The sequence below is a fragment of the Thyridium curvatum genome (genome assembly GCF_004353045.1).
Source record: "Thyridium curvatum strain D216 chromosome Unknown NODE_40_length_362384_cov_81.811220, whole genome shotgun sequence".
NCBI lineage: Eukaryota > Fungi > Ascomycota > Sordariomycetes > Thyridiales > Thyridiaceae > Thyridium > Thyridium curvatum.
In genome coordinates, this window is record NW_022156795.1 from 196,835 (window position 1) to 217,705 (window position 20,871).

The window sequence follows — 20,871 nt, forward strand, 5'->3', positions numbered from 1 at the left end:
CGTGATCAACATCCACCCAGGAAATTTTTCTTTTACGACGCACCCCATCGTCTGCTCAGTCACACTGTCACACATTGGTCTTTGTGGAGTCACAGTTTCCAGACTCATCAGCTTCCGCCTATGGAGCCTGGGACGGTTGGGACAGCCAACAGGCTTTGTCGCCCGGGGGTGGTTGTCAGATGCGCTCCTAAATTTGTGGCTTGATGCCTGAGTTCGCATACTCTCGGTGCCGCCACCGCCCAGTCAGACTTGCAGACGCACGCGGGCCTTGCCAAGCACTCTGCAATGCACCTGCAGCCTTTCCCTGTGGGTGTCTTCTCGTGCTCGGCAATAGGCGCTTGCCTAGGCCGCCGTCAGCGACGGCCTTGTGGCGCGAGTGCATGCCACTTGCGATGCTGGTCTCCCCAAGAATTGCAGGATGGGGATATATCTCTTTGCATGATTTGCCAGCCAATGAACACCACCTCTCGCGATGTTGGTCAACAACTTTCGGCCTGCTGCATCATAATCCTGCACAGACTCGCAACCGGTTACCGGACCACGGATTCCTACTGGATGACCCGTTGATGAACACACCAACCAAGCACGTTATCACCCATGCCCAGCCCCAGGTTATCCACAATGCTCAATCCGTCTCTCATGACGGCCTGCAGCTAGGCGTTCATAGTTCTCTAGCTCTTATTGTTTAGCTGGAGACAATCTGGGAGTCTGCCTGCGAGAAACGGTTCTTTTGCCGATGGAGGAGGATTCCTGAGATATCCTCCAAATGTGAAATCTGAACGACGTCGGCACCTTGGCAGAGTGTTGAACGGACACGGCAGCAACCTGTCCGCGAGAGTCGGACGACGGATGCGTGGGGTAGGGTGGTCTCAGAATTTGCCTGTTGTCCCCAGCACCTAAGAGGTATGTTATGCAAGCCTCGCAGGTGTGTTCTTGACAAGCATTGGCCACGGGCTGTCCGCACAAATGCAATTCCAGCGCTTCATTCTCACAAGACATGTCGAAAGCGAATCAAATCTAGGTATGGCTCACGTACATACAAAAGAGCCAACTGTCTGGACGACTCGCGGTACACTGCGGAAAAGAGAGATGATTTTGGCTGCTTCTCCGCAGCGCATTCTGGCGACGAGACAAGAGTGACAGCGCTTGATACAGCGGATCAAAACTCTGTTTGTACGGGGCGGATGAAACTGAGTCGTGCACTCGTTTCCTCGTTTCTATCTGCCCACAGAGCATACCAAGTCGTACCTTTTGCCTCAAGGTTCAACCAATTGCTGGTCTAATCAAACGCGGCGGTCAGTTGCTGAAACAAGGACTCAGGCGTTGTTCGGCCCCACTCTTCCCAGCAGTCAGTCGAAGAACGAGCACGACGAAGCTGAAGGTGAAAAGGAAAGATGTGCAGGTCACGGGTCCTCAGAGTTCCATGACGGCCATTGCCCCCAGAGTGTGGGAACGGTGGTGTCAGCGAGCAGTCAAGGTGGCCACACCTCGCTTTCGAGCTGGTGCTGTCGTCGGGATGGGAGGCAATGGAGGGTACTCGCAAGCACGGAACGGAGCACACACACCCTTGCCTTCTCGTTGCTCATCCATCGTCATGCCGGGCTTTGTGTTGCCTTCGCACCTCTGCACTTTCACACACACAACCTTCGCAGGAGGAAGGGGGGCGGGAGCGAGTGACCGCTTGAACCGCCCTGTTCCAGAGGGAGGGTGTGTGTGGTGTCCAGGATGAGCTGGTTAGCGTCGTGAGTGGCAGTGAGACCAAACGCCTGAGTGGGCCAGTCATTTGCTGTGTTAGATTACCCTTGTCCTCGTAATTGCCCATCGTCACATATCCCTGCGCGTTAGTCGTCGCCCCACACCGCGCACCAGCGCCATTCCTCGCACGCCCCTCTGTGGATATGAACCTTATTCGAGCATAGCGCTGGGAGGTCTTGCAAGAATAGACAGACTTGCAGGGACTGTTGCGACTACTAGGGTGGCGCTGGGTGCTAGGGGTGCTGGGAGAAGTACGGAGTACGTACTCGGCCCACACTCAGTCATGGCAGGCGAACGCTATTGCGCGGTTTGTGTGGCTCGACGAGAGGGTGGTGGGCCGCCCTGGTCGACTGTTGCAATACCACCCTCCTCGAGGACCAGGATGGACGGCCGAGGAGGACCAGGAGGAAGCCAAGCCAGGGTGGAGACGCTCTGTCTTCACAGTCAGGTACCTACGTACCGCCGTCGACGTCCTAGTCCTGGCCTTCTCTCTTGGACGGGGCCACTGGGTCTCCTCCCGGCCAGCGAGATCGATGTTATCTTGAACGTCTCTCCCACACCTTGCAGCTCGGCCCTCCTACTTGACCAGCACCATCCTTCACGACACTCCTTTTAAACCCATTTCTCTCCTCACCTCTCTCCGACCCAAGGACGAAGGACATCCACTGTCCACTCCGCTCCAACGACCTTTATCCTCATACTTCCTCAAGTGTCTTGGACGACCTCTCTCCCACGTTGCTCGCCTTGTCCCCTAATACCACGACCCGCGACGACAGGCTTTACCCACGTTTGTTGACGTTCCCATCGCGACAACAAACCGTTTTGTGCTCTTCGACCCAAGGACATTTCCATTAGAGGCCACAGGATCTTGAGCCCGGATTTGTTCTCTTTTGGTTTTGCAAAGAGGATCCCACTGCCGGATTTCTTCTGTTTCCTAGCTGCCGTTTTACTCTTCCCTCATATTTGGACTTCCATAAGCCACCCGGCTCTTTGAGAAACCGACCCTTGGGAAAAGAAAAGACGACCCTTTTGAAAGGATCCAGGAGAATCTCATATCATGCAGCATGTATCGGGCCCCTATGGACTCCCCACTCCCCCGGCGTCACCGCTCTCCTTCGAACATCAGCAGAAGTGTACGATACAACACCACATCCCCACACAGCCTCATCACCAGGCACGATACGTTCCAGTGACTCCGGAGGAGCGGTTAGGGAAGTTTCTCGGTGGCACTCTCCAGCTGACAGGTATCCTCGGGACCGGCGCCTATGGAGTCGTCTACTCGGCTGTCGACATCAAGACGAATGTTCGCTATGCCGTGAAGACGTTGAGCAAGTTCAACGCCGATGGAACTCCTTTGGATAGCCGACAAGTCCAGTTTCAGACCAGGGAAATCCGACTTCACTACCTAGCATCGGCCCACCGCAATGTGGTCTCCATCCTGAAGATCATTGACGACCCAGATTGCATCTATGTAATTTTGGAGTACTGCCCTGAAGGTGACCTGTTCTTCAACATCACCGAGTGCGGACAATACGTGGGTAAGGATGAACTTGCCAAGAAGGTTTTCCTGCAAATCCTGGATGCCGTGGAGCACTGCCATACCCTTGGGATCTATCACCGGGACCTCAAGCCTGAAAACATCCTGGTTTCGGACCAAGGACAGACCGTCAAGCTAGCAGACTTTGGCCTGGCTACTGCCTCAGACCGATCCGAAGACTACGGCTGTGGATCGACATTCTACATGTCACCAGGTAAGTTTGTGACTCCGGAGACCTGACTTTTTCCTTCGTCTTTTTTTTTTTGCTTTGGCAGCTGCCTTTTCCAGTCCAGTCGAAATCCAGCCAAATCCCCGAACCCCAACTGACATTTTTCTGTTTCTCCCCCGCAGAATGCCTGGACCACTCATCCCGGAGGCCATTCTACTACTGCGCACCCAATGATGTCTGGAGCCTGGGAGTTATTCTCGTCAACCTCACCTGTGGTCGCAACCCATGGAAGCAGGCCTCTGTTGATGATTCTACATACCGGGCGTACACCAGGAGCCCTGGCTTCTTGAAGACTATTCTGCCCATCTCGGACGAGCTTAACGACATCCTGGCCCGCATCTTCACCCACAACCCGGAGCAGCGCATCACCATCTCGGAGCTCAAGGCCAGAATCAGTGCATGCTCTCGCTTCACCGAGCAGCCTTGCACCATTCCCCAGGCCCTGCCCACTGCCCCTATCTCTCCGGAGCACCACTTTGGTGACTACGAGGACGCTATCATTGATGAGCCTGACTTCGACGCCCCGCTGTCTCCCATTTCCTCGGATGGATCTCTTTCCGATGGAAGTTCGACATGCTCCTCTGACGAGGGCTCGCTGGCTTCCAGCTGCAGCTCCGTTGATGATGCCGAGGATGACGAGCTCTGCCGTGAGCGTCCTGAGGTGACAACCCCGCCACCCATGGCTGAGGGTCCACTGGCCATCCTCGAACCCGAGGACCCAAGGATGTTGAGCTTCCAACAGGAGTTTGTCCCATACCCCGGGATGATGCTACACGACCCAATGCACGCAGGACTTCCTTTGCAGCCGCCATGTGCACCCAAGCCGCACTATCACAACGTGATGGAATGGATGGGCAAGTACGCACAACCGGCGCCAATGCAGCACTACCCAGTGCCGTTTCACCATCAGGTCCCTGTGTTCATCCCTCAGGGATGCTACTAGCTTCGTCATTGCAAGGAAACACCGATGCGACCGCTCTCAGTCTCTGAGGGGCGGCTCGGTCATCGTGCAGGTTTGCTCCTGGTATCGTTGCCTCTACCAACGATGGATGTCCAGCAAGGCCCAGCGCTCCGTGCCCTCGCACTTTTGGCTCTATCATTCCACGACCCCTTGGACCATGAGCCCACATTCCAGTAGCTGGCACTAACACAAGCTACCGGAAACCTTTCTACTACAAACTTTCATCACGCCATTAGGATTTGATACCCATTGGATGGATTTCTGATATTCCGGACGGACCCCCTAAAGGACCAACAAAAAAAAGAACCAAACTCGGAAATTGTTTTGCACATACAAGCTTCATACTCCTGTATCTAGTCTTTTCTTACTCTTCTCTCTACTTACCGGTCTTGGAATTTCTTATGTGTTTACAAGCGCGGAGTTGGCGGATGTTTGCAGAAGCGATCTTTTTGTCATATCAAAAGGGGGCACATTTACCAAACCCTCTCTCTTCATTATTTTTTCCTTGGGAGCTGTCACTCGGGGCGAAGCATCTTCTGTTTGGCGCTTGGGAATTATAAAGAATCGGACACGGAGTTGTCAGTGTCATTTCGGGCGAGGAAAAAAAATCCGATGTTCAACGTTCGGAGAAGCCTCTCTTTTCATTTCTTCTGGTTCTCCATCACACCGGCTGGACGGGTTTGATCACGCGTGCGCTGCTCGCTATTCTTGCATCTCTTCCCACCTGGTCTCTCGGAAAACCATTCCTATGGCTGCCCTGGAAGACCCAAGGGGGAAACAAGAACATTCCACTCTGGTCGCCTGGAGAACTGGTTGTTTGAAGAGGACTTCTCAGGATCTATTTGGCCGGTCATTCTACTCTTCTGCTTGTTGGATTCACTACGGCCTGGGAAAGATTTCTTGTTTCGGCTTGTTTTAGGGGAACGCTTACGGGACACGAGAATTTTACTAGAAGATATCCCGGGTCAACAGCCCATCTGCCTCGGAGGGAGGTCAGAAAAAAAGGAAGGAAAATTCTTATACGTTAGGAGTTCGCTCCCGAGAGTCTAGAAAACCTGGCCTCGACAGGACGGACACAACGGGGGATTGGGGAGAGACAACATTGTTCTAGAGCAAGACAGTCACACATCCCACGAATACACATGACGTTCTTGGGGAGTCCAAAGATGACTCTCCATGTCACAACAAATATCTTTGTCCCTTCTATTCCAACGTGACCCTCGTTCTCCCTTTGCAAACAAACACCGAGATCATCTCACTGACGTTGGGAGGAGTGTTGGGGACCGATGTTCTTTGATGCCAAGTTCCACGTGAGTGACGCTGTAAGCACCTTGCCTCCTGGCCCGAAGGCAACAACCCCAGTAAGCCGTGGAAGCCATGGTACTCGCAGATTGCCTTTGCCCACCCACAAAGGACACCGTCGGTCGGTGTCAAAGCGGAAGGCCTACGCTAAGACAACCCACAGCAATGGTTACTGGCGCCGGCTCTGTCCCCGCCCCCCTTTGATCTGGCTTTACGAAGTAGCAACTCGAGCCATCTAACCTACACTACACTGGCCCAAGCTCCTCTCTCTGTCGTTTGGAAGATCTCTCGAAGTAGTTTTGTCGTCCGGAGATGGCTAGGATAGAGGATCGATCACGACGCCCACATGCTAGCTCCCAAGAAGGGGGGGAAAAGCCTCGCACGAGTCTCTGATTGGGCTGCTGCACCCATGCGCCACCAGCCTCACTTTTTCGCCCCAGATTGGGGATGGTGGGAAGGGTGCTGGTTGTCGACATGCAAGGATGTTGCACATTCATTAATTGCGCTTTGTGGTTGTTGGCCGCTCTTCTCTGCATCTGACCACTGGGATCGTCCGCCGACCGCCCATCACCATGCCATGGCTTGAGGGCCTGGCCCGTCGAGAGAGAGACGGAAGACGGACGGTTGCCAAAATTGGTGATACGTAGTCACAAGTCATCCGCACCCTGGCTTTGCAGGGCTTCTCTCGGGAGAGATCGTCGTTGCGCACATTGGACTTTGCTTTTTTCTTCTCTTTGACGTACCCATCTTCACGCAGAGCTACCTATCACGCTGCCCACCCTCTCTCCCCTGTCAGCCTGCATTAGCGTTTGTCCTTTCTACTTGTATTGAACAGGACGGGGCTGGGGTTGCGTTAGTGAGGTCTTCTCCAATTTCCTAACAACTAGCCCGTTGGACTGGAAAGACAAGCTGCGACTGGGAGAAGGTTACTCTGGCTGGAGCCGGCTGTGGAATGGTACTTTCGCCTTGGTTCTTCTCAGTCACTTTGCTTTTTCTCTTCTCGCTCTCGTACCTCCTCACCAACTGTTTCAATGCGTGTTCTAAAAACCCATAGTTCCAACACCTTTACATCATCGCTCGGGGTTGACAGGCCCTCCCTTCCCAACGTTGGTCTCTTTTGCTTCTTCCCATATTGTTCTAGCCGTTGGATGATCCCGCGTAAGCCGGTCCCAGGATGCAATGCCCACTGGCCTGCCCTGCCCGGCGCGCCCGTGGTGCTGCCCATCTTTTCTTGAACCCACATGTTTTCGTTGTTCTTCCTTGCTCAGATTTCTTATTTGGCGAGGACTCTACGCCCGGTCTCTTAGGAGACCGCAACGAGCTTGCTGACACCCTTCCCGCTTTGGTCCTCGTGATTGGGGAGCGATATGTCAATACAAAACTGCACGAACGGCAATGCATTCTTTTCTCTTGCTTCTTCGGCCGTCCAATCTGGTTGCCCGATGTCCCGCATTGTGCAGAAATGGCTGTGGATGCTGTGCATGGCACTAGTTGCCCTGCATGATTTATACAACAGCTTCAGCTGCGTCTGTTCGCCCGCGAAAGGATGCCGTGCCAACTACCCCGGCCGCCCGGTGTTGTGATATCTCCGGGACGGACCAGTAGGCAGGCAGAGAAGCACTTCTCGTCTCTGAACTTGAGTGTTTCTGCCTCAGGTTCGAGGCCAGCATCATCCAATCCAACATGTTTCCTTAGAGACATGATGCACACCCTCACGCTTGTCCCCTTCACCAGCGCAACCGGCAACCTGCACTTTGCCAATGATAGATGGCGCTACCGGGCCTCTTCTCCTCCCTAAAGTGCTTGCATGCATTAGCGCTACACACCTCTTTACACATGGCGGTGAATAACTGGGCACCGAGCCAAGGTCGCCCCCCCTCCTCCTCCAGCTGCCTCTGTGGTTGGGCGAACCTGGCCAACTACGCATCCGTGCCATCCTACGTACGTGAAGGTTGTGTGCAGAACAGGGGCGGCGGCGTCGGCGGCGGGGGAGACCAAGAGGAGCACCAGAGATGCAGGATGAGGTGTTGGTGGGTTGGGTTTCCTCTCCGCTGCTGGGAGTCTCTCTCGATGGCTGCGCCCGCCGCTCGATCGAGAGCCCGTCTCTATTGCGGGCAGCTGGCTCCCCCCCCTCTTCATCCCTTTCGTGGGACGGGGATGCCCTCCCATCCATCCATCAGGGCATCTCTTGACGGAGGGCCAACCTTTCCCACCAACCCGCCGCCAGCACAAAGGGCGATCGACTGAGTCTAGTGATGAAGGAGGGGAGGGGACGGAGAGGGGAAGCCATGGTTTTCGCTTACCAAGACCCTACCCTTCTCCTCTTGGTACGACCTGGGCAAACCATGTGCAAGCGTTGGCTGTTCCCTCCCACCCACCCCATTGAAGCCATCACGGTAGTTGCGCCGTCGCACACTGGCGGCTGTGTCGGGCGTTGTGGCAAATCTGCATCTCGATTTCCCCTTCCCCTCCTTCTCCTAGCCCTTTGGCACCTTTGTTCTCTCGCGGGACTGCTGACGGCCTTCCTCGGCTTGCTGTACCACCGTCCCTTGATCGTTGGGTCCTGGCTTCCTCCCTTCCCTTGACAGCACCCGCTGCCCCCCCTCCCCTTTTTGTTTTCTGGATGCTGTGACGTGAATGTCTGGTCACTCTGAGCACAAGACCACTCCATCATGCAGGCCATCGCGGATTCAACGAAGAGCTAGTGGGCAATGCGCCTATCGTATGATCCAGCCGTTCGTGTCCCATCATCTTTGTGTGAATCAAGGATCGTCGCTCTTGCTTTTGGAGCTTAGGGACGTGATAGTGTCTCGTTCCTCTGAGGACATCCCATCCGTCGCTCGTGGCACCACCGGCATCTGCTGGACGCTTGTCTACACACTTTCCTTCTGGTGTCTGGGCTTGCCAGATCGGTCTTGCAGTCAAAGATCTTGATCAAGGGAGGGTTTTAGAGCGAGAGTCTGAAGAGGTGCAAGTGCTCCTAGGACTTCTCCCAAAATACGTGTCCCGCCGTCAGAGCCGATTAAGCCGGCTATCACCGTGCCGCAACTCTGTTTGGGGGGAGGGGGGGTTGCAAGTTCTGTGTATCTCGATACAGCAATTGTCCATCTGTAACTTTCCAAGTTCGCCCTTCCGAGGATCAAGGCTAAACGCCTCGTCTCCTAGTGCTCGCTCTCTCCTTCGGCCGTCTCATATGGCAATGGCAAGCGTACCAGCGTACGCCCAAAGTCTATCTTGGCAGCCAACGTGGCCAACGACGTAACTGTGAGTCGTTGGATCTGGCGGCGGGAGGAGAGAGATAACCTCAGAAAAGCGCACGCCCGGGACAAGGTGCCTCGCTTACAGAGAAGGGCAGAACCTTGCCAGGACGCCAACACCCCCCAAGTGGCGGACCTATTCCTTCCAGATGGCGCCGGCGAGGAGATCACCGATGAGTAGTCGAGCTGTGACGGCCGTCCCGGTCGGACAGACATCCCCTGAGGGACCGCGTCCGGGAGTCCATTGGCCTCTCGAGGCCAGCCTCCGCCTTCTGACCTACGCAGCTATTCCTCGGGCGGAAAGGCGAGGCACCATCTTTGACCTCTGAGCTGGCTAACACAATCTTTCGCCTCCGCACGCAGCTTACATGGCTTGGACCTAGGCCCTCAGAGGCTTCAACCCGCCAGCTTCCTTGCCATCCATCACCAACACCACACCAGGCAGACAAGACAAGAACGGGGTATCTAGCGCACCTCTTAGGCATTCAGTGCAAGGCAGGAGGAACCAACGGCGCCGCCCCTCCCCCTCCCTATTCCCTCTAAGAGCGGTCCCATGACGAATGCACCCATCTGGTCCGCCGCACCGAACAGAAGGCACGTACCTAGGTCAAAGACGGCCGCTTGCTGGCGCCCGGCTAGGCAACCCTGATTACCTTAGCCAACAAATTACGCAACGCCACCGCCATCACTCTACGTCAGCCCGGCGTGGTTGGCTCGTGCGCCGGGTCGCAATGGAACAGGCGAGGTTCTGGAACTCCTCTAGAGGAAAGCTACCTCGAGGTGCCAAGGCTTGGGTCCCGCACACACAACACCCTCCGAGCTACCTTCCACGCCGGTCGGAGGGCCGGTCTTTTCTTTGGTCTCAGGGAGCACCGCGCGGCGGGGGCTTGTTCCCCTCCGCCCTCCGTCATGGTGGCTTGACACTAAAGTTTGCGTCCAAAAGGAAAGGGGCACTGTCCGACGGCGGCAGCGCGTAGCACAACAACAACAAGAACAACAAGCGCGGCGGGGGGGCTCAAGCAAACAAATGTTTGTTTCACAGATGGTGTGAGCCATACTTTTTTGACCAGATGTTGGTTGACGCTTACGTTTTCTTATTCTTGGGTGGAGAAGGGATCTCCTCTTGTCGTTCCTCGTGATGGCGAGGACGATCTCTCACGGAAGGATCTCCGGAGTGTGCCAGTGGTCGAAAGACAAGATGAGCATGTTTGCTTGCCTAGAGAGATCTCTGGGACGGAGACTTGCCATGGCAGGGAAGTCAGCGTCGGCGATTCAGACAGGCAGTTGAGAGTTCTTGAACCCGTGTCAGATTGGATGCCCATCCCACTCTTTCTGTGGTCTCGAGAGCCTCACTCGAGACTAATTCTGATGCATGGCCTGATCACAATGTCCTCATCATGACAGTTTCCTCCGATGTTTGGACCAACCGAAGGCTTCGGAGCGGGCACCGGGTCCTTGATAGACTTCCATACCGGGTGGGCAGGAATGGAAAGACATGTCTCGTTCCTTCACACGTTCCAGTCCAAGACAACAAGAGATCGCCTTCAACAACAATCCCATGTCAACATGTGTTCGTATCTGCCCATACCGTGACACGGCCCCCAAATCTAATCAGCTGGCCCTCTTCGACGCCGTCAAGAGGCCGGCTGAACAAGAGGGAAGCTTAAGGTTGAGCTCGCCTCCGAGGTTAAGCCAGACAAGGCAAGGTCCGGGATTTAATGTTTAGTAATGTCTCACATGGCCACCCTCAGCTCTTACGGCGCTTATTCATAGCTACCCGCAAGGGCCATAGGACAGCCTGTGCTTTGAGGCTCAAGCAGTGACCTGATGACAGAAGGGCCATGACTCGCCCAACTCTTTCCATGCGCCGAGCAGACCCAGCGCCAGCCGGCTCCGAATCAAACCTCGCGGCAAGAGGGCCCCGGGGCCAACCACGACAAAGGGACTCCTGGTGCGGGGCCACGGCCGCCGTCAAGTGCAAGCCATGTCTCACTGGATCGCGACTCGCGATTACTGATACAGCTTCGGGGCTCCGAGGCTTTTGTCAGAACAAGCCCCAGGTGGTTCGTCTCGAGGGAATTGGTTCCGCGCCGTGGGGTAGGTAGAGCCATGACATCGCGGGCGCTAAACAAAGAAACGACGGGGCCCTCTTCCAAGTTCTGGCAGTCCTGACTAGCCGGCCGTCTTGTGATGCTTTTTTGATTAGATATTACCTAGGTAGTTATTCAAGCGGGCAGAAGGTCATTTGAGAAAATATGGGGGCGTCCTTCTCTGCTTTGAGGTTCCGCGTCCGCGTCCGCGTCGACGTCCGATCTGTCCAAGAGGTTGAATGTCTCTCGACACCGTCGTCCGCGGGGAGTCCGTCTTCCGACCCTGCATAGTTCGGGCGCCGCCAGACCCGCCACGGAGGAAATGAATGACTCCGGCCTCCTTACTTTTTTGCCTTTTTGCTTCTGGACGCCAGGCCGGAGAAAAAAGCAAGGCGGCTTTGAGCCTTCCGCTGGATACCTGAACCCTGAAGGGAGTTGTCGAGAGGTGCTGAAAACCTCGCATTCCGGCATTTGCCAGCTTGTTGACAGCGGCTCCGCGCGCTCTGGGGATATTGGCACCATTCATCCCTGGCATGCTGGCGGGCATCTCGAGCTTGCGTAGGGCTGTTAGTCAGTCAGGAAGGGGAAAATGAGCAGATGTGGCTTGTCCAGGGACGACTCCAAGGACCGGATTTTTCAAGGGAACTTTGGTGGCCCCCAGTTCACTACTGCCTGCAGGGTCCTGTGGCGTTCGTTAGAGCTGTCAGGGGAAATGACGCTGGGTACTGTATTTGCGGTGCGAAGAATGACGGCGTTTGTTCTGGACCCTGAATCCGTCACGATGCCCATTCTTCACGCAAGGGATAACAATTCCCAGGGTCTAGATGCTGTTGTGTAAAATAGCCATGGGCTGATCATGCCAATCCTGGCATGCAGCACTGAGCTTGCGGCTTTTGCATCAGCTGCGAAGCGGTCTAGACATGGGACTTTCGCAGTCAATTGAATCCTCCATCTCAAAATTCGATGTCCTCTTGCCTCCCTTGTGTCCCCTCGTGTCGCGTCCTTTGTTTTGATCAACATGGCTGGGCGGTGAGCTATGGCCGTGCCAGGGATATCGCCTCTGCCTGGCACAGGGAAGTCCGCGTGTGCCTCTTGCCGGGTAGACGCTGCTCTCATTTGGACCTTGCCTCAAGGAACAGAGAATGGTAGTTGTCCCTTCTAGCATAGGATGAGGTAGGTCGCCTCAGCCCCTGAATGTTGCGATCTCACCAAGTCAAAAGCATGTCGGATTCACGAGCAAGGACAACAGAAGGTCGTAAGTCAATCAAGCCTTTTGAACGCTATGGAGACAGAGGAATAGAAAGAGTATCTGTTGAAAACGTAAAAGAATATAATAAAGTTGTTTGTATGATGGAACTTTTTTGTTGCTTCCATCGTGCCAGACCGTCATCTTGTCGTGGGATATCATCGTCCGGCCTGTTCTCGCAGCGAGCCCCCTCAGAAGTCATCTGCCTTGCAGAGATTGCCTCATCCTGCTCTTGATACATGCCTACACAATTCTTTCTCGACGTCCAACCCCTCCTGTCCGCATCCTCCTGTTAGACTGTACCTTTTTCTCCATCTCATTACCCCCTAACGTCGAGAATCACCACCCATATCTCTAGTTGGACGGGCCGATGATGACGGACCCCTTGCCCAGGACCGGCCAGCCGGGAACCTCGATGCCCGAGTCCTGCAGGACAAAGACCATGTTCTGCATGATGAGGAAGATGGGGCCGGGGATGGTGCCGCTGCCGTACGCGCCGTACTTGCTCTCGAGCTCGTGCAGCGCCGCCAGCAGCGCCGCCGGGTCGCCGATGACGATGGTCTGCCGCCGCCGCCTGTCCGAGGGCTTGACCTCGCCGCCGCCCGGGGTGGTCGGGTCCGGGATCATGGGCCCGCCCGGCTGGTAGGGGTCGGGCCGGATGGGCCCGCCGGGGACGGGGTTGCCGGGCGTGATGGTGGTCCAGCCGGGCACGTCGTGGCCGCAGGCCTGCAGCGCCGTGACGAGGAACTGCTCGATGAGGTAGATCTCGCGCGCGACCTCGCGCGGGTCGCCGTAGGCCAGCTCGAGCGCCGCGAGCGCCGCCTTCATGCCCATGACGTTGGCGAGCTCGCAGGCCTTGCCGCCGATGGTGAAGACCTGGCGCGCCTTGTTGCTCGGGACGAGCGTCGTCGTCGTGCCGGGGGGCGACTGCTCGATCTTGACGCCCCAGACGGAGAGCAGGTCGGCGAGCTGGGCCATGGCCATCCAGGTCGTGAAATCCGGGCTCGGGTCCTGCATCAGCTGCTCGTAGGCTTTCTCGAGGCCCGCGAGGTCGTAGGCGGGCTTGCCGAAGGCGGGCAGGGGCACGACGGCGTCGCGCTTCCGGGCGGACGGGTAGATGACGGTCGAGGTGCCGTCGGGCGAGCTGATGATCTTGACGCCGCAGGCGCCGAGGAAGCGCTCGAGCTTCTTCATGATGACGAACTCGGACACGGTCGGCTTGCGGTCGCCGGTGGCGTGCAGGAGGCGCTCAAAGGCTCGCTCGGCGCCCTCGAGGCCGCCGGGGCAGGCGCTGGCGTAGTCGCCGTCGGGGAGGACCAGGGTCTGGCGCCTGGCCTTGCCGCCGTGGAAGGAGGTCTCGGTGCCGGGGGGCGCCGAGATGCCCGAGATGCCCTCGGTGTAGGCGATCATGGCCTTGAGGGCGGCGATGCGGGCCAGGTCCTCGTCCGTCTTGTCGGGCTTGTTCTGCAGGGCCACGAGCTGCTTCTCGAGCTCGACGATGGCGGCCGTCTTGTCGGAGCCGCTGCCGACGAGGGTCTGCCGGCGGCCGGGAGTGAAGGTGCTGCCGGTGCCTGGGGGCGCCGAGATCTCCGTCACGCCTGCCAGGTACTTGATGGCAGCCTTCAGGGCCTCGATCTCGTCGTAGTCATCGTCAGTCTTGTGGCGCTTGTTCTGGAGCTCGATCAGCTGAAGCTCGAGCTCCTCAATGGCATGCTTCTTCTCCGGGTTGGCTCCAGGAGGGAGCGTGAAGATCTGCCTCTTGCCCGGAGTAAACGTCGAGCCAGTGCCGGGGGGAGCCGAGATATCGGTCACGCCCGCCAGATACTTGATCGCCGCCTTGAGATCGTCAATCTCTTTGTAATCGCGGTGGGTCTTGTGCCTCTTGTTCTGGAGCTGTATGAGCTGGAGCTGGAGCTGCTCGATGGCGTGCTTCTTGTCCCGTTCAGCCCCGGGAGGCAGGACGAACGTCTGCCTCTTGGCCTTGCGACCAGGGGTGAATGATGATCCCGTCCCTGGAGGAGCAGAGATCTCTGTGACGCCCGCCAGGTACTTGATGGCAGCCTTGAGGTCCTCGATCTCCTCATAGTCGTCATGGGTCTTGTGCCTCTTGTTCTGGAGCTCGATCAGCTGCTGCTCGAGGACCTCGATCGCGTGCTTCTTGTCCGAATGGGCGCCGGGAGGCAGGGTGAAGACCTGGCGCTTGCCGGGCTTGAACGAGGACCCGCCGCCGACGCGGATGCACTCGCCCCAGTAGGCCCACAGGAAGGGGTTGCAGCCGACGGGCGGCTTCTGGTCGCCGGGCCACATGGTGGTCGAGGGGTCGCCGATGCCCCAGACGCCGCCGCCCTGCCGCGGCTCATTCGTGGTCTTTGTCGGAGCCGCCTGCACGGCGCCGAGGCCGAGGAGGACGAGGGAAAGGCTCGACCCCAACATGATGTGCTGTGTTCTAGGTGACTTTCTGCCAGGAGGCTGGGCAGGCCCGTCCGAGGATTTGTCAGGAGGATGCGAGTATGTTATAAAGAGCAGACTTGAGTGTTATTCGGCAACCTCGAAGTGATACGGTCGTCTCTCGCATGCCTGTCCTTCCGGCTCCCAGGAAACCCGTCGGCGAGCGATCGACACATGTCGAGCATATTTATAGAACCTCTCGTGATTGAATATCGCCTCTTCTCCTGCGATGGCGTGAAGGCCTGCAATCTGGTGATAGCGGCCTGGGTCGCTCATTTACGTTTAATATCAGATAGATTGGTGATCCAAGTTTTTTCGGAGGCTAGAAGTGATATATCCGGGCGAGATTTATCCGGGGAGTCCAGTAGAGCTCGCTGAGGGCTCAACCCGTTTTTTGTCGAGACTTCTGGGACTGGAATTCTAGGCCAAGTCCCCAAATAAGGTTGTATTCTTAATTGAGGCTATATAGCAGCTGGACCTGGCCGTGTTGGGAGAGGTTCCGGCCAAACAACCCTCTACCAGTTATCGTGGGCGCCACGAGATGCGGGACGGCAAATACGCTTGTTTGTCCTATTTTTGGGTGCAAAAAGGAGTGCTTGGCCAGACGCACGCACCGCGACAGAGGGCGGACCTGCTCATTTTCAGGGGTGTGCCATTGAGGTGAGCATGCCATTCAAACCTGGGGAAGCATCCCAGTTGGCTCAAGGTGACATGCGTCAATGCAAGGGGACGATCGACAAGAGCTTCTGTCTGGAGAACCAAAGGCGATGCCGATGGAACGCCCAGGGACACCTAACCAATGAGACATCGAGACAGAGATAGCAGGAAGGAAGGCTGGCCCTTCGGCCCCTCTCCGTCAAACCCTACCCCGATCACCTACAACGATCAGGCAGAGTGGACATGGATAGTGGTTCCGAGTAAGGTCGTCCGTCACCTTTGAACCCTCCGGATGATCACTTGGGCTAGACCTGGTCAGACCTGGAGTCGATTTTGTCCGGGCAACAGAAGAGAGCCTCCAGCCTTTAAAGTCCGGTCACATCGCAGAAGAGACTCTAATAATAGACTCGGAGAACCCATCTCCCCGGCTCAAAGCTCAAAGCTAAGCTACTGGGGCCAGACGACGCGATCACACTCCATAAATGCCATTGTAAACACATGCTTGCTCTGTCGGGGTAGAAAGAACCGGGCTTGTCCCCGAGCTGGCCGAATCTGGTACCTCGCATGAGGGTGCGTGCGATCATGCGAATAGGGGCGTCAAGTCCGGTGAGGCAAACAACGCACAGATAATAGACGGTAGCAGGCGCAGGTATCGGTTATCATCGGAACGAAAACCTTGCCCCCTGAAGGGGCACGGCTTGAGCGATGTTTTGGACACGAGCGTGGTGGTGGTATCATGGTCCAGTGGAGGAGGTTGGGTTGCGGATTCAGGGGGCCCGGTATATGCATGCAATCAAGTCTCTGGTTTCTCAGAAGGGTACACGCTTAACTCTAATCAACCGCTATCGAGGTGACAATAGGCGTCATGTCTCTTCAGTACTAGGTGACACTGCAACGACCGCGACTCGAGATAACGGACCGATATCGAATTAGGGATGTCGAGGGTTTAGGCAATTCTTCAGTGTTGTGGCGGAAATCCGATTTGTAGGTCAAGGAGCACCTTGCCAGACAGAGAGTGTTGGCATCTTGAAAACCCGCAGAGTATGAATTCAGCTTGTCTGGTCACATGCCATGAGAGACAGTGCCACTCCGGACTCTGACCATGGCCAACATCCTGTTCCGATCGAGCTCGTACATGACCCAGTGGAGTGACTCTTGAATTGACGAATGAAGGCCGACACCTGGCTGCAAAGGGGTGTCAAGCCAGGACGGGTGACCGGACTTTATCCGACACGAAGTCGCCTCCCTGACCTCATTCAGCTCGAGCTAATCAAACGCACCGCAAGCCACCGACGATCCCATTTGCACAGCGTTTCGCGATGGGTTGAGCGACGGCTATCGGCACCCCGCTTGCATACTGCAGAGATTAAGTCGGGGCTGCCCGTCTTCATAAAGCATGATGCGGTGCATTCCGCGACCTCGCCGACGATGGCATCGCAATTTACAGGCTCGCAAGCGACGGCCGCTGGGCGGGATGCCCGAGCAATGGCGTGCAGGCATTGTTGTCGGCGTTACATCATGATTTGGCCTGAATCTTGCGAATGACGACTTTCTGGCCGTCACGCTCCCATCCGACGCGGTTCTTGCTCTGGAGTTCGGCCCACGCGCGGCCTGTCGATCGCTCTAGGTAGTCAAGATCGGCATGCAGATAGGTCCGGCCGAATGCCTTGAGGGTGTGTGTTCTCAGGTCGTCTTCGGCAAATTCCAGCAATTTCGCCTTGTGGCCGTCGACGCTCCCCTTGATCCTCCTGAAGGCTACCCAGTTGTCTCGGGCCAGGGCGTGCAAGACGGCGTCGACCTTGGGGTCGTGCAGATCGTACTGCTGCTTCAGAATGTACGCGTCCGAGAGATCACTCTGGCGACAGGCCATATCAAGTACCAGATAGCTCACTACTTCGCGTAGTTCCACGTTGGTCAGGGGGTGCCGGCGGTGTATGAAGCGCAAGAGGTGGAGTATGGCCGGATGGTAGGCCTCGGGCTGTTTGACCAGCACGGCGAGCCGGATGCAGAAGAGGTAGGCCTGGATGGCGAAGTCGTCTAGTCTTTTGGACGCCACTATCCCTTCGCGTAGCTTCCTCAACGCCATGAGGACATCAGACAGATCCTTGGTGCTGTTGTTGCCGAGCGAAGTACTGGTGGGAGTGGGGAAGACGGGCTGCTCATTCTTCTCGACGATGCTCAACGACGCAAATCGCTCCAGCAGAACATCGCGGTTGCCGGCGTCCGAACAGAAGGTGAGATATCTCTCAACAATCTTGGTGTAGTAACGCTCCTGGGTCTTGGCATCAAGCAATCTGGTGAGGTTGTTTAGTTTGGAGCGCAAGAAAATCTCAGGTCCACAGAGAGCTCACCTGTTGTCACCCTTGGATGGTAAGCCATATGCGTCTAACGGGTCCAGATGCACAGGCTTCAAGCGACTCCGGCCCTCGCCAAAGCCTCGATTGGGAGCCATGGGGTGCGGCAAGGCTGTGCTTGTCGCCTTCACACGCAGGCTTGAGGGAAGGGAGACAGCACGGCGCGGTGGTGGTGATGTTTTGGCCCCGCTGGCCTGGACGGGCTTATCTTATCATGCCAGCCATATTGTTATCGTTATCGCCCATCTAACATTACAAGTAGAATAAATGCTACATGAACCTAACACTAAACTATAGGTACCTTACCTAGTATCCCCCGATCTAGCCCGTTGAAGAAATTACGTTCAAATATCGAGTATCGAGTGAGAAACGGCATCAATTGCCTCGTTTCGTGTTCTGCGCTGCTATGCAGTCTGTCCGGAAGCTCGGGTTGTCGCGCGATCCGGACACTCCAGCCGCCTGAACCCCCGATGCAAACCGTGGCTTGGACTGGGGGTGACCTGCAGCGTATTCCCACTCCAAGCGCGGCCTCAATTGCGGGGAAGCCGGGGCAGTTTGTACCTCGGCCTCCCGGTAAGTGCATTGCTGCCGAAGCTGTCTCCAGTTCTCTCCAGTTACCTCGTCTGAATAAGGTGCCGGACCCCCAACTCATAAAGAACCGATAGATATAGTTATGTATTGTTTCAATTGAATTGGGGAAAAAAAGTTCACACTCAAGAGACTTGTCTGATCCTCCAACCATCCGTCCGACTTGGCATCCAGCGCAACTCACCTCACCTCGCTCACCCTCTCCTCTCTCCCATCCATCCTAGCAGACACAATGGCGCAGAGAGCAGCTCAGATCGCAGGCCACCTCAAGAAGCAGGGCCTGCTCCAGGGCCAGGTCGCCATCATCACCGGCGCCGCCCAGGGCATCGGCGCCGAGGCCGCCCGCCTCTTCGCCGAGGAGGGCGCCCGCGTCGTCATCTCCGACATCGACGCCAAGAAGTCGCAGGAGACGGCCGACGGCATCAACGCCGCCGGCGGCGCCGCCCTCGCCGTCCCCGGCGACCTGCTCAGCGAGGACTACATCAAGGAGCTCGTGCGCAGGGCCGCCGAGTTTGGCAACGGCAAGATCCACATCATCGTCAACAACGCCGGCTTCACCTGGGACGGCGTCATCCACAAGGTCCGTCTTCTCTTCGCTCTTGGCCGAGGACTTGCTTGCCCTCTCTTCTTCTTGTACTGACCTAAAGCACATCCTAGATCACCGACAAGCAATGGGACACCATGCTCAACCTGCACGCCAAGGCCCCCTTCCAGCTCCTCCGCGCCGCGGCCCCCTACTTCCGCGTCGCCGACGGCGAGCCCCGCAACATCGTCAACATCTCGTCGACCTCGGGCGTGCACGGCAACGCGGGCCAGGCCAACTACGCCGTCGCCAAGGCCGGCGTCGTGGGCCTGACCAAGACGGTGGCCAAGGAGTGGGGGCCCAAGTACGGCGTGCGCGCCAACACCATCGCCTTCGGCCACATCCTGACGCGCCTGACCCAGGCCAAGGAGAAGGGCGCCTTCGTCCAGGGGCCCGACGGCCAGAAGATCGCCCTCGGCATCCCCGGCATGACCGAGGCCGCCGCCGGCGCCGACGTCTACAACGACGTCCCCCTGCGGAGGGCCGGCACCGCCACCGAGGCCGCCAGCGCCATCCTCGCCCTCGCCAGCCCGCTGTCCAGCTACATCACGGGCCAGACCATCATGGTCACTGGCGGACGCAACATGTAAAAATGTAAACTAGATTTTCTTTCTCTCCGTCGCAACATAGATATCATCAAACCTTGTATAAATTAGAGCGTCACTCTTGAAAAGTACATGTAGTATCATCTTCGCCTCCTGTAGTGACCGTATATCAGTGACAGCACTTTTGCACACAAAAAAATGCATCTCTTGCAGCTTGCTGTACCGTCTCTTCTTTTTTTACAAAATTATGCCACAAATGCAATTGAAAGAAAAGCCTTTACCAAACGCCCGAGGTATTTCTGTCCACTAGAACCCATCCGTCGCATCCCGACGCTCCCGCCCCCCTTCTCAAGCCAACCACGTCTTCCCTCAAGTCCTCGCCCAGAGCTGGAACACGCCCTTGGCATATTCTACAACCTCCTCGCCGCCGAGCTTGGAGTCGCCAAACACCCGGTCGACGAAGCTGATGGGCACCTCGGCGATGGTGTAGCCGAGGGCCTTGGCCGTGACGGCCAGGGCCATCTGCATGGAGAAGCCGCGGACGTCGGTGCTCTCGAAGAGCTTCTCGAGGACGGCGCGCTTGTAGAGCCGGAAGGAGCCCGTCAGGTCGCTGACGCCGGGCCGCAGGACCGTGTCGGCGAAGATGTTGGCGCCCTTGGAGGTCATGCGGCGCTTGAGGTCCCAGCCGTAGACGCCGCCGCCGGGGGCGTAGCGCGTGCCGGTCACGATGTCGTAGTCGGCCGACTTTTGCTTGGCGATCATCTGCGGGATGAACTTGGGGTGGTGGGAGAAGTCGGCTGTTGTAGAGAGAAGTTTGGCTTTTATCAGCAGCTGTAGTGGGTAGGGGAGGGATGTTCCTTTCGATTGTCTGAAGATAGCGGTGTAAGGGTTTTGGGGGTGGTGGTGGTGGTGGTACATAAAGACATACCGTCCATGATGATGATAAAGTTGCCCTTGGCGAACTGCAGGCCGTGGACATAGGCGGTGCCGAGGCCGAGCTTGCCCGTCCGGGTCTGCAGGACGACGTGCGGGCTGTAGACCTTGACGAGCTGCTTGGCGACCTCCTGCGTGCCGTCGGGGGAGCCGTCGTCGACGATGATAAGTTCCCAGTCGATATTGCTGCGCGGAACCGAGGGGTCAGCAACACGTCTTCTACCTTAGACAGCCACCAGAGACATCTTCGAAAGGGCGGGCCGCATTACTTCTCGGTAAAGGTCCTGTTCAGCAGCCAGGTGATGATGGGCAGGTTCTGACGCTCGTTGAAGGTCGGCAGGATGACCGAGTACTTGTCCTTCTTGACGGGAGCCATTGTGGCGGTG

General features: G+C 56.9%; 5 protein-coding genes across 5 annotated transcripts; 2 read left to right on the top strand and 3 right to left on the bottom strand.

Moving 5' to 3' along the window:
* Positions 1-2,812: 2,812 nt before the first annotated feature.
* Positions 2,813-4,464, top strand: E0L32_006861 (uncharacterized protein; the record flags this gene model as incomplete). The annotated part of the gene is made up of 2 exons (XM_031141540.1): positions 2,813-3,506; positions 3,581-4,464. The coding sequence occupies 2 exons, from the start codon at positions 2,813-2,815 to the stop codon at positions 4,462-4,464; spliced, it is 1,578 nt and encodes a 525-aa protein (XP_030994160.1).
* An 8,267-nt stretch (positions 4,465-12,731) lies between these two features.
* E0L32_006862 (uncharacterized protein) lies at positions 12,732-14,810 on the bottom strand (the record flags this gene model as incomplete). Its single annotated transcript, XM_031141541.1, has 1 exon — positions 12,732-14,810. One exon carries the CDS (start codon positions 14,808-14,810, stop codon positions 12,732-12,734), a length of 2,079 nt encoding a protein of 692 aa, XP_030994161.1.
* Positions 14,811-16,998: 2,188 nt separating this feature from the next.
* On the bottom strand, positions 16,999-17,934 carry E0L32_006863 (uncharacterized protein; the record flags this gene model as incomplete). Its single annotated transcript, XM_031141542.1, has 2 exons — positions 16,999-17,776; positions 17,834-17,934. 2 exons carry the CDS (start codon positions 17,932-17,934, stop codon positions 16,999-17,001), a joined length of 879 nt encoding a protein of 292 aa, XP_030994162.1.
* A 722-nt stretch (positions 17,935-18,656) lies between these two features.
* Positions 18,657-19,597, top strand: E0L32_006864 (uncharacterized protein; the record flags this gene model as incomplete). Its single annotated transcript, XM_031141543.1, has 2 exons — positions 18,657-19,004; positions 19,082-19,597. 2 exons carry the CDS (start codon positions 18,657-18,659, stop codon positions 19,595-19,597), a joined length of 864 nt encoding a protein of 287 aa, XP_030994163.1.
* Positions 19,598-19,921: 324 nt separating this feature from the next.
* On the bottom strand, positions 19,922-20,861 carry E0L32_006865 (uncharacterized protein; the record flags this gene model as incomplete). The annotated part of the gene is made up of 3 exons (XM_031141544.1): positions 19,922-20,370; positions 20,481-20,704; positions 20,755-20,861. 3 exons carry the CDS (start codon positions 20,859-20,861, stop codon positions 19,922-19,924), a joined length of 780 nt encoding a protein of 259 aa, XP_030994164.1.
* Between the last annotated feature and the right edge of the window lie 10 nt (positions 20,862-20,871).